Raw genomic sequence first — 20,000 nt, 5'->3', positions numbered from 1 at the left:
CATGAGTACTCCCCAAAAATGATACTCGAGTAAAGTACAGATTCCTGAAAATTGTACTCAAGTACTGTACTCAAGTAAATGTACTCCGTTACTGTCCGGCTCTGCTGGGGATACTGTCTGTTCCATCGTTCTCTGATATCAGGTCAGCTTGCCATTGGTTTTTTACCTGTGATAGTGTCTGGGAACTGGTTTTGGGTTGGGATTGACCTGTGTTAGTGTCTGGGAACTGTTTTTGGGTTGGGATTGGGAATGACCTGTGTTAGTGTCTGGGAACTGGTTTTGGGTTGGGATTGGAAATGACCTGTGTTAGTGTCTGGGAACTGGTTTTGGGTTGGGATTGGAAATGACCTGTGTTAGTGTCTGGGAACTGGTTTTGGGTTGGGATTGGGAATAACCTGTGTTGGCGCCAAGGGAATTGGTCTGGGTTTGAGAATGACCGGAGCGCTCCTCTTACTCTCCCACCCAGCACTCGGTGGACATAGTGCACATTCCAGGCCGCCGGCCCTTCGGCCAGAACACGGTCACCATCTACGTGGACGGAGAGCAGGTTAAGACGGCCCAGCTGCGTTTCCCTTCCATGAATGAGGTGAGAGGAAGGAGAGAGAGGTGGGAAGAAAGGGAGGGAGGGAGGGAGGGAGGGGAGGAACTACTAGACATTGGTTTTTAATTACATAATTGAACATTATTACTGTCTGCACTTATTTATTACGCTGCCTTTGGGGCTCAAGAAAGCTATCCAATTTATCAGAACATGAATATGACAGGATGATGATGATGATGATGATGATGATTATTGTCCACTTCAGCCTTTCACATCCTGCTGTATCGGCTCAGCGGGACAGCGGACCACCACCACTACTACCTCCCCCACCTTTCCTCCCCCCTCCCTCAGTGGCTCAAATAATGACTTGGCCTTCACGGCGCACGCTGCCACCCTCACCCGCTCCCAGTCCTTCCCAGCATCCTTTGCAGCGGGTCGCTGGGGCCTGGGGGGAGCGCGGGACGCCCCCGTGCACACCATCCCCGCCGGGCTGCAGGACACTGAGTGGGGGACCCCCACCTCGCTGGACGGCCTGCTGGGGACGGCCTTCATCTGTCATGAAGCTCTTCAGCCTGCCCAGACACGCACACTGCATAGCGCAGGTATAGACACACACACACACACACACACACATATAACACACTTACGTATGTACAAATGTACATATGGTGCAGTTAACACACCAGCAAAAACATTGACAAAAAACACACATATACACACACACACACACACACACACACACACACACACACACACACACACACACACACACACACACACACACAAACACACAAAATCACTTGCAATTAATGCAGGTATGCATCGATTTGTTCACTATTAATGCAGGTATATGGACATGCACAGAACAGTGGAGTGGCACTGGTTTGCACACTTGTCGTACATACACACACTCCCATGCACTCTCTCCTTCTGTGGAATGCGTGTCAGTCATTATGCACATGCCAGATAAGAACAGCGCATGTGCCACTGTTTCCATCACGTTACCCTGATCTTGATCCTACCCTGCTCTCTCTCTCTGCAGGTCCCAACAACGTGTGCCTGTTCAAATCTGATGGAGAGCTTTCCGAACTCAACAGCAAACTACTGCTCTACTACACTCCTCAGGTACAGAGTCTATAGGCGCATTTGGACACAACAGTTCTAAGAACACAGTTCTACTAACTACTAACTGGAGAGGCTACCCCTAGAACTACACAGTTTCTAGGGCTTTTTTTCTGTTCGCATTCGCACACAGTAGGAACTGTGAGGTGACTTAACACATGTTAGTAGCCCAATTATTACATGAACATAAAGTAATGAAGCAGACAGTATTGCTATTTAGTTACTAGCTATTGAAATGTATTGACAAACTAGAACGTCATAGTATCAGGAAGCATTACAAAAAGAATCAGCATTGTTAATACAGATTCTTCTCATCTGTCCAGAAGGGATTTGTTGTGTGACAGTAGTCAGTCTCTGCAGCATTCTAATGCAGTTTTTATGTTAAGCAAATGTAATCAAAAGCTGAATTATTTTTACAGAGATTTTTTAAAAATGTTACTTCTGCTGCCTTGGCATGCACACCAGTCATGGTTCCTATGCACAGGGAAAAGACCCTACCCCAAAGTGGGAGCTCAAATAGTTAGGATAGGAACTGCGGTCAGGGGAACTCTTTAATCCCCAGTTCCATCCTGTCCGAATGTGTGAAAAAAGGGGTTCTAGGAACTGTATGTTCTAGGAACTACAGAAAGTCTCTACAGTAGGAAACGGCCTTATGTCCGTAAACAGATGGACGGATAGATCAAACGAAATGGATAGGTGTATGATGGCCTGTTTACTTGGCATCATTCTCAAATGAAACCACTTTACGAATTCCTCATGTCTTGTCATTCCTGTAGGCTTTTAAGAGCCAGATATGTCTGGACCTGTCTCCCAACCACCACTATGATGGCCGATTGACTGGGCACCGCGTGGTCAACTGGGACATCAAGGTCTGCGTTGTTTCTTCTCTGACTTGCCATTTTGTAGTTGACTTTATAGTTTTTGGTGATCATGTTGTCTATAGAATGCAGTGACTGTGGTTGCATATAACATAGCACAAGCTTTGAATTTAGTTGTGACTTCTGAAATTCTAGAGATGTGAACCGACATAACTGAGGTCGTATACTCTCTGTTTGAGCGCTAAGTGTTATATTATAAACCGTGATGACTCATCAGGCCTCCGCTGTGGTCAGAGTAAAGAGCTGTGTGGTCTGGTCTGCAGGATGTGCTGAACTCCGTGGGGGGCATGGGCGCACTGCTGCCCCTGCTGGAGCAGGTGTGTGGCAGCGAGCAGGCGGAGACTGGTGTCCAGGAGACCTCGGATCTGCTGGGGCCGGAGCTGACCTCCTCCAAGGGCCCTGCAGGAATGCTGCTCCCCCTGGGCAAATCCTCAGGTTAGCATGAACACACAGAGGACTGTGCTAGTAGGAGGGCTAACAGCTAGCACAAGGAGGCTGGTTACCAGCTAGTAGTAGGACTAACAGCTAGCACAAGGAGGCTGGTTACCAGCTAGTAGTAGGACTAACAGCTACCGCAAGGAGGCTGGTTACAAGCTAGTAGTAGGACTAACAGTTAGCACAAGGATGCTGGTTACCAGCTAGTAGTAGGACTAACAGCTACCGCAAGGATGCTGGTTACCAGCTAGTAGTAGGACTAACAGCTACCGCAAGGAGGCTGGTTACCAGCTAGGAAAAATGCTTTGACCAGCTACTGCTATGGCGTACCAGAAACTGGCACTATACTAGAGCTGATCCCACATTTAAACTCTCCCTCATGTAAGGAGACAAATTATCCTTTAAAATGGATTTGTTTTTACAAAACTTCAGTAGAGATTAAGTTTATTAGATTTATTGCAATTACACAATCATTTCAGAGGTTTACATATTGTATTCATTATTTTGACCTCAATAAGAATTACTCTAGCAAACTGGGCAAACTGCTAACCAACATCGTCTGTATCGCAGGAAAATGTGAAAGTGCTTGGCGGGCCGGATGAAAGTGCTTGGCCCACAAGCCGCAGTTTGCCCACCCCTGCTCTAATCAGTCTTGTATGGCAATCAAATGGAGCCCAGAAGGATACTTTAGATGGTGCATAGGGAGCAGTCTAGAACTATTAAAACAAATATAGACTCTCTTCACTGGCTAAGTCTGATTCAGAGTGACTCACTAGCAGATGTCTCTGTGTGTTTCTCCTCTTACACACACACACGCACACACACACACATATACACACACACACACACTCTCTCTCTCTCTGTCTCTCTATCTCTATCTCCATTCCTCTGTGTTTTGGAGTTGTGTGACTCAGTTATAAGTCATTTGAGGGCTACTGAGGGAATGCTCTGGCACCTCTGTGAGTGGCATTGCTGTGGTGTAAGAGACAGATGGTTTAGCCAGTCTGTGTACAAGTGTCATTCTTTTGGGTTGTGTTTCTGCTACAGCTGTGGTGTGTGTGGTCTTCAGAGGAGTGTGTATGGGGTGTGTGTGACGTATGCGTATGTGTCTGTGGACATTTCACTGCAATGGTTACGTTTGTCAGGTTCAACTAGTGTCATGAGGAACTGTGTGTGTTTGTGAGCATGTTGAGCTATACAGTTTGTTGGCTCAGAGGGTGTGTGTGTGTGTGTGTGTGTGTGTGTGTGTGTGTCTGTGTCTGTGTCTGTGTGTCTGCGTTTGCGTGTGCGTATGAGTGTTCATTTTATGTTTGTGCATCAGTATATTAATTGTGTTGGTTAGTCCCAAGGCCCATAAGTAAAGGAAGTAGAGGAAGAATGTGTGTGTGTGTGTGTGTGTGTGTATGTGTGTGTGTGTGTGTGTGTGTGTGTGTGTGTGTGTATGTGTGTGTGTGTGTGTGTGTGTGTGTGTGTGTGTGTGTGTGTGTGTGTGTGTGTATGAGTGTGTGAGTGTGTGTGAGAGTGTGACTGACTGCTGTGTTTGTTGGTGCAGAGGGCCGTCTGGAGCGGAACAGCGTGGCTGCCTTCCTGCTGATGGTGAAGAACATGCTGCGTCACCACCCCGTCAACCAGGAGAGCCTGCTGCACTGCCATGGGCCTGCCATCATCGGAGCCATGCTCAGCAAGGTCAGATCACACACACACACACACACACACACACACACACACACACACACACACACACACACAAAGTTGGTAGTAAGTAGTATGCAGCTGTGAAGGAGCTATGTAAAGTATCTGTGTGGTCTATGTCGTTATTTGATGAAATGAAGCCGTGCAGTTGAATGTTGTGAGTGTTGAAGCTGTTTGGCTGTTTAGGAACAGTTGGGGCTGTACCTGTAGGTGTGTGGGAGTTATTTGTGTATGTAAAGTATGTCCTCCTCATAGTGTGTGTGTGTGTGTGTGTGTGTGTGTGTGTGTGTGTTTTAGGGCTACACGATTTGGGGAAAATATCTAATTGCAATTTTTCTGACAGATATTGCGATTGCAATTTGTAATGTGATTTTTGAATGTCAATGAATTGATTCAGTTCAATATTCCAAATGTCTCTTTAAGTCGTGCCGCTTCTGATTGGTGAGTGTGCCTGGTGCGTGGGAGGCACAGCATCCCGATTGGCTGTAAAGCTCACCGGTCGGGGGTTTTGTGCTTCTTGCGCACTAACCAATCAGAAGTGGCACAGTCAGGGAGGATGACATGAATAAAGTCATAAATGTGACAAGATTAACTGTGCATGATTATTTGTAGCTTTGGCAATTGCTTTTGATAATTGTGTTGGTTCATATTGCAATTGGCGATTGCGATGCGATAATGCAGTCTAGTGTGTGTGTGTTTGTGTGTGTGTGTGTGTGTGTGTGTGTGTGTGTGTGTGTGTGTGTGTGTGTGTGTGTGTGCAGACATTGATTACAGTAGGCGTCTGGACGTCTCACCGGACACACTGGTATATATGGCTGCAAGGTGGAGCTTCCTGTTAGGCTACCAGTCCCTTAGTTAAACACACACACACACACACACACACACCAAAGGAAATAAACAAATGTACACACACACACACAGACACACACACCAAAGGAAATAAACAAATGTACACACATAAGTGTTGTTCACAGATGTGTGTGCTCTCAATACCCTCAGCATGTTCCATTGGTATCATGTACTTGTGCAGATGACTCAGTCTCTACTCTCGTCCTCTCAGCAAATGGTTTCTCACGGCAGCTGATCTTATCTGCCATTTGTTCACACTCATACTTAGTCACTCTCAACTAAGTATGACGACATCACCTCTCTTCTACCCACACCTACACACCTAGATACGTACTCACGCAAGGACACACGCACACAACACACATTCATACACACAAATACACACACATTCTGTCCTAACCACCAGGACAACCTTCTCTCTCTCTTTTTGTCTCTTTCTTTGTCATGCACTCTCTTTTTACCCCTCCCTCTTTCTCTCTGTTTAATGTTTCTGCTGGTTTGTCCATGTCAACCTACATGCTACAGTGCTACATAAATCACTCTCACCTTTGCTTTCGCAAGCAAATGTCCTGCACACTTATCTATCTCAACATGCAAATCACACACACACACACACACACACACACACACACACATACACGCACACACACTGGCATACACACACACACACACACACACACACACACACACACACTCACACTCACACACACACAAACATACACACAAACACACACTGGCATACACACATACACACTCGCATACACACACACACACACAAACACATACACACACACACACACACACACACACACACACACACACACACACACACACACACACACACTCTTACAAAGTGTAATCAAATTTTCATAACCCCTTTCCTCCTCTACTTTTCCTTTCTCTGCCTAACTCCCACACTGTGTCATGAGTGTGCTGATGGCCTGCCAGTTGCTCACGCTTTCTCTTCCTCCCTCCCTCTCTCCCCTCCTCTCCCCCTGGGTGCAGGTGCCCAGCCGTATGATGGACATGAGTGTGCTGATGGCCTGCCAGTTCCTGCTGGAGCAGGTGTCCAGCGAGGGCAGCAGCGCCCTGCTCTCACAGCTCTACCAGCACCTGCTCTTCGACTTCCGCATCTGGAGCCGCAGCCACTTCGCCGTCTGCCTGGGTGTGTGAGAGACCGGCCCACACACACACACACACACAAATATACACAAACACATATAGACATGCATGTGTAAACAAACAGTCACACAGACATGAATATGCAAAGATACACATTCCCTCACAAATATATAATGCATACAGAGACTCAGCACTTGCATATAAACATTTTCTCTTTACCTCCACCTCTATTCACTCACTCAATCACACACTCTCTATCTCTCTCTCTTTCTCTTTCTTTCTCTTTCTCTCTCTCTTTTTCTTATTCTTTCTCTCTCTTGCTCTCTCAATCTCTCACTCACTCTCTCTCTCACACTCACACACACACACACACACACACACACACTGACATACACATACACACACTCAATCGCCTGCACACAAGCCCAGTTATTCATAGCCACACTCCACATTCACAGTCATGCCTCCACTCTGTGCACACCAGAGTGCATGCTGGGTAAACGCTGAAGCACGGCTCCTTTCATATGCAGAGTGCTGGCCCCACTGGAGACACAGAAGCCCTTTGAGCCAGCCAGGGCAGCCGTTAGCGTTAGCATTAGCCGCCCCCACACCTGCTGAGAGCACTAGGGATTCAGAAGACACACCACACGCAGTTGAGACTGTGAGGGAGGAATGACACCATTGAGCCAGTGGCCATTTCTGGGGCTTTTTGCCAACCTAACCTCCCCAGCCGTTGGTGTTATGTGCCCAAATTTTAACTAGCCCTTTTATGTTATCCATTTGCTTGTTTGTGCTGTCAGCCGTCAGTGAGTTAAAGGTGTATGTGTCTGTATAGAGGCATGTTGTCAGTGAGTTAAAGGTGTATGTGTCTGTATAGAAGCATGTGGTCAGTGAGTTGAAGGTGTATGTGTCTCTGTCTCCCTGTGTTGTGTGAAGGCCACGTCCAGTACTTGTCCACTGTGCTGAAGGAGAGCAAGCCGCGGACACGGAGGAAGTACGGCGTGCAATACATCCTGGACTCCATACGCACTCACTACAGGTATGAGAACGCAATTTTGATCTCTTTGTATGTCTTGACATGTGAAGAAATTGACAATAAAGCAGACTTTGACTTTGACTTTGAGAACCAAACCACACGCATACAGAACAACACGTCACACACACATCTCTCTCTCGTACACAAACACACACAGACACCAGCGCACACACACATACATATACACACACACACACAAACACGCACACGACGCATGACACATTATATTTATAGTATGGGATATGACAAGAAGCACATTTGAGACATTAACATACCATGACATGTATGCCTGTGACTGTCTTCCTCATGGGTGCATCCGTGTGTCTGTGGTCATCCATGTGCCCAGTGTGGAGAAGGACGGCAGCCCTCTGTCCGATGAGAAGCAGACGGTCCAGATCTCGCTCTTCTCCCTGCTCAAGGACTTTCTGCTCAAGTCCACCAGCCCAGAGGAGCTCCACAGTGTGCTGGCTTACGCCTGCATCGCCCATGATGAGCAACAGGTACATCCTGCCGGCCCTACCTCTCCCTCTCTCTCTCTCTCTCTCTCTCTCCCTCTCTCTCTCTCTCTCTCTCTCTCTCTCTCTCTCTCTCTCTCTCTCTCACTCTCACACTCTCTCACTCTTTCACTCTCACTCTCTCCTCTCTTTGCTGTTCATCCCTTCGTGCAATATTTACCACTGTTGTTCACTTTGTACTGTATGTGTATGTGTTGATGTTATGGAGAAGACTGTATGTCTGTCAAGGTCATCAGTGCTCTGGATAGATGGATTTGGATGTGGTGTACAGTGTGTATATACTCTAAGCGTAGCTTCCCAGCATTATGTGTCAAAATATTTGGCAGTGAGTGCAGGGGGCATTAATATCATGGTGGTGTGGCATGAGATTTTCTTATTGTAAATAGTGTGCCACGAGTTTAGGAAACACTGGTTCTGGATGTTGTATACAGTGTATGTGTGTGTAATGTGTATGTGTATACTCTAAGCGTATATGTGTGTGTGTGTGTCCAGGTGATCAGTGCTCTGGACGTGGTGTACAGTGTGCTGCGTTGCACTCCTCCGCGGGACCAGGCCCTGAGCGTGCTGCTGGAGTGGGGGGTGGAGCAGCTCTACTGCCTCCTGCTCAAGCCCAACTTCTCCGACGAGACCCGCGAGAGGGTGTTCAGGGTCAGTGGACCACAACACAACACAACACAACACAACACAACACAACACAACACAACACAACACAACACAACACAACACAACACAACACAACACAACACAACACAACACAACACAACACAACACAACACAACACAACACAACACAACACAACACAACACAACACAACACAACACAACACAACACAACACAACACAACACAACACAACACAACACAACACAACACAACACAACACAACACAACACAACACAAGGTTATTATACAGTGGCCTTGCTCACTTCACATTGTTTGGATTCATCTCAATAACATTACTGTATCTGGAGACACTGGAAATGCTGGCCAGAAACATAAGAGATGATTGTGCTCTGCTATTTGCTTCAGTTAAATAAGAGAGATCTTCCCTCTGCCCACTCTGATATCTTTGATATACATATACTTTCATATCCCTGTATGGGTGTGGCTTTGGCAGTGCCATGGTACAGCAAGTGTTCATGTGTGAGATTGTTAGTGCTTCTGTGTGTGTGTGGGGGGGGGGGGGGGGTGGAGTGTGGATTGTATCAAGAAAGTGTTGCCTACGTTTTAATCTATAATTGTGTGTGCGTGCGTGTGTGTATGAGAGAGAGATAGAGAGAGAAATACAGTAGGCACATGGATAGACAAGATGGAAAGAGGTGTGTGTGTGTGTGTGTGTGTGTGTGTGTGTGTGTGTGTGTGTGTGTGTGTATGAACTTCTCACCTCTGCAGCATACTTCTCATCAGTATGGCATTGTGTGGCTATATTCTGCTAGAGGACTGGCACATTCCCTGACTCCCCTCATCACTCTCAGTTGGATCTCATTTCAGACACAATTACATGTAGTGGTCACTACACCAGTGCTGTGCTGCTGCACATTATACTGCCCATATGCTGTGCTGCTGCACATTATACTGCCCATATGCTGTGACAGTCTGGCTGTGTCTCTGCCAAATGTCCATTATCAGTTTGAAATATTTCAATATTGCCATTTGTGCTGGCTGGGTAGACTTCATACACAGTCAGATGTCGGGTGTTCATAAATAAGTGATTTCTCTCTGTCTTTTCCCCAGGTGCTGTATAAAGTGCTGAAGAGTGAGCGCGTGCAGGAGCGCAGTAAACAGCGCATCAAGCTCCGAGACTCCAGCTACCTTGGTCTGGTCTGTTTCCTTGGAGACACCCCCGTCACCATGACCACCATCCGCTGTCTGTACGAGCAAGTTTTGGCCACAGGTAAGTTAATTACAGAATGAGAGAGAGTCTGGAGTGATAATGTGTCTGTGCGTGTGTGGGGGGTGTTTGGATTAATGTGTTCTGCACTTGAAATGTATGTGTGTGTGTGTGTGTGTGTGTGTGTGTGTGTGTGTGTGTGTGTGTGTGTGTGTGTGTGTGTGTGTGTGTGTGTGAGTGAGTTTGTTTATCAACATTTATGTTTGTGTGTGTGTTTTCAGATCCAACTCCTAACTTCCGAGATCTCTTGGCTGTTGTGTACCTGTCTCACCGTTCTGACCTGACTGTGCGTCTCGACATGTGTCGTAAGGTGAGCAGCACCAACACTAACAGCTTCTCCTCACCTTTCACCTTCCATCAGGCCTAATGCCCTAAATCCTGTATGCTCAGTTGGGTAGATTTCCCATTGTACCTTTTAAACACATTTATGGGTGAAGTAAAGTAAAACAGGTGTCTACAAGAAAGGTGATCAATAGATTGAAAATGTCAAAAAAGGAAATACTGATCAGCTCTTCTGCCATCTGTCTTTCTCTCTCTCTCTCTCTCTTTCTATCTCTCTCTCTATCTCTGTCTCTCTCTTTCTATCTCTCTCTCTCTATCTCTGTCTCTCTCTTTCTCTCTCTTTCTATCTTTCTCTTTCTATCTCTCTCTCTCTCAGCTCTTCCACCTGATCTACTCCAGTGAGGAGTATGTCCGGCAGCTGGCCCGGCAGCCTGGTTGGCAGGACGTCCTGACCAAGCTCTACGTGAAGGAGTCGTACGAGTCGCGTGCCACCAGCCAATCAAGCTCCAGCCCCCACAGCTCCCTGGACCCCAGCGCGTCCCGCCCCCCCCTGCTGCGCCGTGACGACAGCGCCACCGAGGACCGCGCCGCCGACGTCTTCATCACCTACAGGGCCCGCGAGGAGGAGGAGGACGACGAGGAAGACGAGGAGGCTCAGCAGGATGTGTCTGAGGGCTTCTCGGAGTACTCCTCGCAGTCGCCGCCGCGCGCCTCCCTCAAGGGCCTCGGCGAGTCGCTCCACTTCAAGTCGTTCGACTCGACGGAACGCAGCAGCCGCTCGTCCTCGCTGTCCAACACGGTGGACATCCCGGCCTCCCGTCTGGAGGAGGAGGGCGCCTACTACCCGCTCTCGCCCTTCGGCACCTCCCCGTTCGAGCTGGACCTGGGTCAGTCGGGTGCGGGGGCTGGCGGGGCCACCGCCGGGCACAACGGGGCGTCGCACACGCCGGCCGGCAGCCAGGCCGGCACCCCCTCGCCTCTGGAGCACAGCAAGCCCTTCCTGGGGCCGCGACCACGCAAGAGCTCCAGCCTGTCCAACGTGCTGGACGAGGCCAGCTACAGCACGGAGCAGCCCACCGCCGACAGCATCTCCAACACCTCCAACCCACAGGTACACACACACACACACACACACACACACACACACACACACATGCACACACTTACACACTTACATCGGTGCATACCTACTCACTCCTTCACACACATACACACACACCAGCTCTGAAAGGGAACAGAGAGGTCAGTGATCAGAGTTGTGTCTCTACACCTGGGCAGTGGGCAGTAGCTGAAGGGAAGTGTAGAAAGAGGAAGTGAGGTCGTCACTGAGTCTCTGTTCTTTCTCCCTCCCTTCCTCTTTTTCTTTCATCTCACAACCATAAGCACTCATTGTGGGGTTGGTCTCTCTCTCTCTCTCTCTCTCTCTCTCTCTCTCTGTGTGTGTGTGTGTGTGCGGGAGGGTGGGGGGCGGAAAGGACACAGCTGTCCATCTGAACAGCTCTTAAGTGTGTCGTTTTGTGTGTTCCTCTCTGTCTGTCCGGTCGCTGCGTCCCCCCCCCCTTGCAGCAGGCCCCCGAGGAGGAGCTGTGTAACCTGCTGACCAACATCGTGTTCTCGGTGCTGTGGAGCGGGGCCGAGGGGCCGGAGGACGCCGTGTGGAGGGAGAGAGGCCAGGTCTTCTCCGTCCTCACCAAGCTCGGCAGCTCCTGCCAGCTGGTCCGTCCACCCGACGACATCAAACGCAGGTGAGGTGACCTGCACAGATAGAGAGAGTTACATGTACAAGCACACACAGTTACATGTACAAGCACACACACAAACAGACACACACACACACACACACACACACACACACACACACACAGAGGCAGACGTATGTATACAAAATGAGTAGAGGCCTACTTACCATTAAGCGTAACACTTAACTGTGTGTGTGTGTGTGTGTGTGTGTGTGTGTGTGTGTGTGTAGTCTGCTGGAGATGATGCTGGAGTCGTCTCTGTCGGACCTGCGCGATGCTGCCGGCGTGACTCCACCTCACCACCCTAACCTGCTGCGCCTCCTGCGTCTGCTCCAGGACTTCCTGTTCTCTGAGGGCACTGACAATCACAACCTGTGGAGTGAGAAGGTCAGTCTCCTGCCGCCCAGCCCAGCGCAGAGCCACCCACCGTCACGTGACCATCCCATAACTCTCTCACAGTTTAGGAAAAATGTCTTGAGTGTCCTGTACAGCTTCAGTCGAAGGTGATACAAACTTGTCAGTTGATTCAAAACTGTCAGTTAAAAAAATATAATTTCCCCTTTTAACATCAAATGGATGGCCTGGTTATTGAATGAGTATTAGGTATGTGACACTTTGAGCAAATATACTTGACTTATCTGGATGATCCTTCAAGTGGAGGGTTCTTCGTCACAAGACAGAAACTACTAGACTCAACCTTATCTTAGAAATCTCCAGGATTCTTGTTACCTTGAAAAGATTTGTAGAGCAGGACAGCTTTATGTTTAGGACTAGGAATCTTTATGTGGACTTCCTGAAGAAAATTTGTCCACCTTTATTAAAAGGACTTTAGTCATTGTCATGATGAACTTCAAGCTTCTAATCGAGTGGGTTCAGTGTGTGTGTGTGTATGTGTGTGTGTGTGTGTGTGTGTGTGTTTATTTATGTTACACACAGTTCAACAGTTCCTGTTTGGTCTAAATATAATGATGTCCAATAGAGAAGTGGTGTTTTCAATAGAGAGGGTATATCTCTGAGATCACTCTGTTGCACTGAACATGAAGAGCTAGAACTGATTTGGGAATAGCGGAGAGAGGCAGGGCCTGAGAGGTCCAACTGGGTGTGACTAAACTCGGGGGGAATGTGTGAGGGTTGATACATTTCCTGTCATTGTTGGAGTATACTGGGAGTGCCTGGGTGCCTGAATGTGTGTGTGTGTGTGTGTGTGTGTGTGTGTGTGTGTGTGTGTGTGTGTGTGTGTGTGTGTGTGTGTGTGTGTGTGTGTGTGTGTGTGTGTGTGTGTGTGTGTGTGTGTGTTTGTGTTACAAGTTTGTAGGTGGGTGTTGTATTGTTTTCAGTTTGTATGTGGGTAGATTGGGATGTTGTTTGTCCGGACTGGAATGTCAAGTGTCTTTCAGATTTCTGAAAGCATTGTGTGTGTATTCATTTGTTTGTGTGTATTCATTTGTTTGTGTGTGTGTGTGTGTGCGTGTGCGTGTGCATGTGTAGATATTTGAGGGCATGGTGAACCTGCTGGACAGGCTGCAGGCATGGCATCCTCCTCCTGCGTCCCCCTCTGGCCCAGAGCTCAGAGAGATGGCCCACATCGGCCTGCGCATCATCACAGGATACATCCAGCAACAGCACCCACAGGTACAGTCTCTCTCTCTCTCTCTCACACACACACACACACACACACACACACACACACACACACACACACACACACACACACACACACACACACACACACACACACACACACACACACACATTTTAACCATTTATTTATGTCCACGTGAAGAAAATGGTACACACACACATATATACACACACACACACACACACACACATTTTAACCATTTATTTATGACCACATGAAGAAAATGGTACACACACACACACACACACACACACACACACACACACACACACACACACACACACACACACACACACACACACACACACATACAAATAACCTCCCGCTCTCCCCTCACACACAGAGAGAAATACTCCTATTCATTGGACTTATTCCATTTGGTTCTCGCCATTGATGTTCTACGCAGATGAGGGCACTGCACACACACAATATATCTGCACACACCTTGTTTTGTCTAGTAGATCTAAGTCTGAGTCTGAGGAGAAGTCGAAGCCTGTTTGTAGATGACTAATCCATCTGACAGATAAAAACCAATGTGATGGATTAAACACTACATCTCCCAGCATCCCCCATGACCCGGGCATTTCAGAACATCTGTTTGGAAATACCAGGCCAAATATGGCCCCATCCTCCACATACAGATATTTTAGAAGTATAGTTAGAACACTGCCAGGGGGAGAATAAGTAGAACTCGCACACACTCACTCAGAAACCAAATATTTTGACTTGCACTTAAAAAGCATTTGACTTCGTCTAAAAGTCTCTAAATATTGTCTTTAGATGGCCTTTCCCAATAAAAAAAAAAAATACAGTTTAGAGTTTCCCATAGTGCCTTCTGGTATGGCAATCACAGTATTGTTTCACCATCCTCAATCATTTACAGAACTAGTGTGTAGATTACAATGACACAAAATAAGACCTTCGCTGTGAGAACCTGAAGTATTTAATGGTGGTTGTGCACCACAGGAACTAGTTGTTCTTCCTGTCAAGAGTGACGTGACGTCATTCTAGGTCACGTCTGAGCAGGAGCACTTCAGCACCGTCATGTGGTCGTCATCTTAAACCTGCTCTCATGTGTGGCACGGACACACTTGTCTCTCTCTCTCTCTCTCTCTCTCTCTCTCTCTCTATATGTATATAATATGTATATGATTCTCATCTTCTCATAATATGTATATTATATATGATTCTCAGTCTCTCTCTGTAGGTGTGTGTGTGGAGGTTTTAAAAAGTGTTCAATTGGCATTCAAAGCATCTAGGTGAAAGAAGTGTTCTTCAGTTCTTTGTCTGTAATGTCCATCAGTGTCTTTTTGACATTGCTCCTGACCAGTGTAGTCCCACTGTGGCTTCTCTCTGCCAGTCCTTCAGTCCTTTGTCCTGTGGCCTAATTTTGCAGTGGCAGCCTGGGGTTTATGGGTTCAGTTGTTTCAACCTCCTAGAACTGGCCATAGAGGACATATTTGGGTAGTCCTCGTAGAAAGCTATGTTTTTCAAGTTATCTGTTTCTAGTTTGTAGTTTTCTGCCGTTGGTCTTATTCTTCAAAGTCAGTGTTTTCAAAGTGTCATTATCAATCACAGATACAGTTGTCAATCTGTCTCTCTCTCACACACATATACACACACACACACACACACACACACACACACACACACTCTCTCTCTCTCTCTCTCACTCCCACTCTGTCTCTCTCTCTCTTTCTGTGTGTCTCTCTCTCCCACTCAGTCTCTCTCTCTCTCTCTCCCTCTCTCTCTCTCTCTCTCTCCATCTCTCTCTCCCACTCTGTCTCTCACTGTCTTTTTGTGTCTCTCTGTAGGTGTGTGTGATGGCCTGTGTGAAGCTGCACAGTCTCCTGCAGACAGTCTTGTGTTTGAGTTGGGAGGAGGTCTGCTTCCTGTTGGGCCGCTTGGGCGCCCCCCTGTGGCCAGCTGAAGGCACAGCAGCCGACGCCAGCGGGCGCGAGGAGACTTTTAACCAGCTGGTGCCAATTGTGCGGACGCTGCTGGACCAGCACGCTGACCCGGTGAACCTGCAGAGGCTGCTGCCCTCTCTGCCCCCCACCAACGGCAGTGCCACCTTCGCCCAAGATCTGAGGGTCTACTGCAACACGCTAGAGTGGCAGGACTTCTACCACCACCACGTCAGTGTCAACACACACACACACACACACACACACACACACACACACACACACACACACACACACACACACACATGAATACACACAAATACACACACAGGCACATGCAAACATACACAAGTGTCATACACGTTTATATATTTGTTCTCACTAGATACAAACATTATTTAGATTTATATGCACAGAAACATAAATACATAATATATACATCAATACACAATACATACACTTACAGTATAAACATGTGGTCTCAAGTACAGAATACATGTAACAACATGTATGCCCTTCTATGGAAACTAGTGTATACTTATAGACAGATGTGAAGAAGCACACACAAACACATCCATGCACACCGAGCCTATGTCCTTGCCCTCCCACACCGAGCCTATGTCCTTGCTCTCCCACACTGAGCCTATGTCCTTGCTCTCCCACACCGAGCCTATGTCCTTGCTCTCCCACACTGAGCCTATGTCCTTGCTCTCCCACACTGAGCCTATGTCCTTGCCCTCCCACACTGAGCCTATGTCCTTGCTCTCCCACACCGAGCCTATGTCCTTGCCCTCCCACACTGAGCCTATGTCCTTGCCCTCCCACACTGAGCCTATGTCCTTGCCCTCCCACACTGAGCCTATGTCCTTGCTCTCCCACACTGAGCCTATGTCCTTGCCCTCCCACACTGAGCCTATGTCCTTGCTCTCCCACACTGAGCCTATGTCCTTGCCCTCCCACACTGAGTTCTTTGCCAACTAGCGGTCAGACTCTCTGTGTGCTCTGTCTCTCAGCACCCCCCTGATTAAAAGGGTGTAGAGATCTCTACTCGCTTGCTCTCCTTTTACACTTAAGGGAAGGCTTTAAGATCAAAGCTTCATGATCAGAGACTCAGAGACCAGCGACCAGCACAGAAGACACACACACACACACGGACACGCACACACACACACACACGCGCGCGCACACACACACACACACACAAGCAAGAGAGAATTTTGAGATGTATTCCCATTCCTTACTATAACTGAGCTGGCAGAATGAAATGAAACAAGGCATTTCATCCCCAGCACCTGCAGTGTGTTTGCTATGACGGCAACCCATAATAAATCTGCTGTGTTTGGATCTCTGTGTCTACACAAATCACGCTTTACATTAGCAGGCTATGAGGCTTGCCAACAAAATACAGCTCGCACTGGTTATGTTTAATGAAGGAAGAAGAGACTGTGTGTGTGTGTGTGTGTGTGTGTGTGTGTGTGTGTGTGTGTGTGTGTGTGTGTGTGTGTGTGTGTGTGTGTGTGTGTGTGTGTGTGTGTGTGTGTGTGTGTGTGTGTGTGTGTGTGTGTGTGTGTGTGTGTGTGCGCTTATTTAAGCCCTGATCTCATCTGTGCAGGTGGAGGTGACCATGGAGCAGTACGAGGTGGACACATTCAGCAAGAGCCACGACCTCATGTCCAACTTCTGGAACTCCTGCTTTGACGACCTGATGAACACCGCTCAGATCCGAGACAAGGAGCGCGCCGACAGCAAGGCCAAGTTCCAGGTGCTTCATCCTCACTCATGCTGCTTCTCGTCAGCATTACACTCCTTCCCAGTGCAGGGCTTTCTCATGTCTGACAGTTAAAGCAGGGATTTAGAAAAGCTGAAATGGATCCAATACAGAGAGCTCTTAGAGCTCAACTCCTCAAACCTTTTGAGATAGCGAGAGAGTGAGGAAGAGAGAGAGAGAGAGAGAGAGAGAGAGAGAGAGAGAGAGAGAGAGAGAGAGAGAGAGAGAGAGAGAGAGAGAGAGAGAGAGAGAGAGAGAGAGAGAGAGAGAGAGAGAAAGAGAGAGGGGGGGGGTACTTAACGTATGTATAGATGTGTGTGTGTGGGGGGGGGGGGTAGGAAAGGTGTCACTTGGAATATGTATATTTGCTTGTGCTCTGTATGTGGGTGAATGCATGCTTCTCCCTTATGACTAGGCAGACAGTAATGAGAATACATTCTCAGGTATTAATACGAAAGCTTTTCTGGGAATGTGAACCCAGAAATATGTGTGGTGAGCCCTCTGTGACCTAAGCACTGTGTGTGTGTGTGTGTGTGTGTGTGTGTGTGTGTGTGTGTGTGTGTGTGTGTGTGTGTGTGTGTGTGTGTGTGTGTGTGTGTGTCTGGCTTGCTGGCTGGCTGGCTGGCTGGCTGCAGGAGGTGATCGTGGACCCATACCTGAAGCGTGTGAAGGTGGAGAATGGCCGCTACCACGTCAGCCAGAAGCAGAGCGTCAGCCAGCAGACGGTGGTGGCCAAGCACTGGAAGGCCCTGCAGAGGCTCCTCACCCACGAGAGGGCCGCCTGGGCACTCAGGTGCTGCTGCTCTCCTGCCTTTGTATATGAACTCTGTCTATGTCTGTGTTCTGCTCCTGATATTAACCTTATCTGTGTCTTAATTCATTCTTGTCACAGTCACTTAATAAATTCAATCATTTAACAATCTGTTGTTATAGATATATTGTGGTGTTGGACCACTGCAAAAAATGACATAGTCTTTCACAGCTAATAGCACAGAAAGTTGCAAACAATGTAGCACAATAGTTTTTATTATGTACACAAGGCAGCCTTGGTTTGTCATTGGATTTATGGTCAATATACTACGCTTGTACAGATTTGTTTTCTAAAGTCCAAATGATTTTGCTACTGGACAGCTATTTACCACAAGTTTCCCCCACAGAAACCAGCCAGAGGTGAAGTGGACGTTGTCTAATGCAGAGACCTACTCCAAGATGCGCCTCAAACTGGTGCCCAACTATAACTACGACTCTCACAGTGAAGCAGCTGCACTCAGGGATAATATGGGTACAGATGCGCACACACACACACACACACACACACACACAAATGGACTAGATGCAATGTGCATAATCTATATGTATACACTATAAGAGGGTATATACGCTTTGTTGTAGAATAAAATGATATACAATATATGATTATGCAGACAAAAGTGCCTCGGCCTTTGGGTTTGTGTAGTTCTGTTGTTACTATGGAATCCTCCTGTCCTGTGTTGTCCTATTATATACCATATGGCCTATTATATGTTGTAACTGTATTGTGATATGGGATGTGATTGATGGTTGTGATGTCCAGGAGCAGACAGCCCTCGCAGCAGCTCCGACACCCTCCCCCTGGCCGTGGCCAAGGAGGCCAAAGTGAGCGACATGGAGGACGATCAGCTGGGCGATGAAGACATGTTCTTACTCAACCAGTGAGTCCTCCCACTGCAACTGCACTACAAGGGTTTCACCCTTTGGAGAAGCTAGTATGAGGAACTGCTGGCTATGTTGATGGTGTCTATAGATTTCTATAAACGTCTTTCTTCTCTGTTGTTCTTCTTCATGTCTTTCTTCTTCTACGTCTTTGTTCTCCCATCCCCTTCCTCTCGTTTTCTTCCTCTTCCCTTGTTCTTCTTCACCTCCTCTCCTCCCCCTCTCTCTGTGCTCTGGCAGGCCGGAGGGAGAGGAGGAGAGCCAGAAGGAGAAGCTGGTGCTGTCCGAGGACTGTGAGCTCATCACCAACATCTCCGAGGTGCCAGGACGTCTGGAGGTCACCACACACCACCTGTACTTTTACGATGGCAGCAGTGAGAAGGAGGAGACTGAGGAGGGTAAGAGAGAGAGAGGAAAGGAGAGGGGGATAATACGCAAAACTATTTTGGTTTATATACCGGTAGAATAAAAACATATTGTGTATGATTATTAATTAATATTATGCATCTGGTGTATGTAAAGATTTTAGATTTTGTGTAAAAAGAAAATTCCAATCAATTTGGAGTCTTATTGTGTGTGTGTGGTTCAGTATAGGGTTTGACGTGTGTGTGTGTGTGTGTGTCTATGGTTCAGGTATTGGGTTTGACGTGTGTGTGTGTGTATGGTTCAGATATTAGGTTTGACGTGTATATGTGTGTATGGTTCAGGTATTGGGTTTGACGTGTATGTGTGTGTATCAGGTATTGGGTTTGACATGTATGTGTGTGTATCAGGTATTGGGTTTGACGTGTGTGTGTGTGTATCAGGTATTGGGTTTGACGTGTGTGTGTGTGTGTATCAGGTATTGGGTTTGACCTGAAGCGACCCCTCAGTCAGCTGCGGGAGGTCCAC

At 47.6% G+C, this 20,000-nt stretch overlaps 1 protein-coding gene across 4 annotated transcripts in view; it reads left to right on the top strand.

Moving 5' to 3' along the window:
* Positions 1 to 20,000, top strand: part of nbeal2 (neurobeachin-like 2) — a 56,894-nt gene that overhangs the window by 25,834 nt on the left and 11,060 nt on the right. For 3 of the 4 annotated variants that reach the window (XM_076266001.1, XM_076265998.1, XM_076266000.1), the window contains 23 exons: positions 467 to 586; positions 807 to 1,143; positions 1,584 to 1,666; positions 2,440 to 2,532; positions 2,805 to 2,976; positions 4,529 to 4,662; positions 6,523 to 6,682; positions 7,576 to 7,678; positions 8,022 to 8,175; positions 8,683 to 8,838; positions 9,923 to 10,082; positions 10,301 to 10,389; positions 10,738 to 11,472; positions 11,928 to 12,106; positions 12,331 to 12,487; positions 13,589 to 13,732; positions 15,557 to 15,880; positions 17,262 to 17,411; positions 18,053 to 18,210; positions 18,575 to 18,699; positions 18,991 to 19,108; positions 19,350 to 19,507; positions 19,951 to 20,000. The exon at positions 19,951 to 20,000 is cut by the window's right edge and continues 84 nt beyond it. In XM_076266001.1, the coding sequence (XP_076122116.1) occupies positions 467 to 586; positions 807 to 1,143; positions 1,584 to 1,666; positions 2,440 to 2,532; positions 2,805 to 2,976; positions 4,529 to 4,662; positions 6,523 to 6,682; positions 7,576 to 7,678; positions 8,022 to 8,175; positions 8,683 to 8,838; positions 9,923 to 10,082; positions 10,301 to 10,389; positions 10,738 to 11,472; positions 11,928 to 12,106; positions 12,331 to 12,487; positions 13,589 to 13,732; positions 15,557 to 15,880; positions 17,262 to 17,411; positions 18,053 to 18,210; positions 18,575 to 18,699; positions 18,991 to 19,108; positions 19,350 to 19,507; positions 19,951 to 20,000 (4,059 nt within the window). The remainder of the gene's footprint in view (positions 1 to 466; positions 587 to 806; positions 1,144 to 1,583; positions 1,667 to 2,439; positions 2,533 to 2,804; positions 2,977 to 4,528; positions 4,663 to 6,522; positions 6,683 to 7,575; positions 7,679 to 8,021; positions 8,176 to 8,682; positions 8,839 to 9,922; positions 10,083 to 10,300; positions 10,390 to 10,737; positions 11,473 to 11,927; positions 12,107 to 12,330; positions 12,488 to 13,588; positions 13,733 to 15,556; positions 15,881 to 17,261; positions 17,412 to 18,052; positions 18,211 to 18,574; positions 18,700 to 18,990; positions 19,109 to 19,349; positions 19,508 to 19,950) is intronic. The other variant, XM_076265999.1, reaches the window with a different exon arrangement.

Source organism: Alosa pseudoharengus, unplaced genomic scaffold, assembly GCF_046254945.1.
Source record: "Alosa pseudoharengus isolate Yale_2024_CS ecotype anadromous, Long Island Sound unplaced genomic scaffold, YU_APseudo_1.1 YU_APseudo_1.1_scf_4, whole genome shotgun sequence".
Taxonomy (NCBI): domain Eukaryota; kingdom Metazoa; phylum Chordata; class Actinopteri; order Clupeiformes; family Clupeidae; genus Alosa; species Alosa pseudoharengus.
This window is presented reverse-complemented; position numbering and strand designations above follow the sequence as displayed.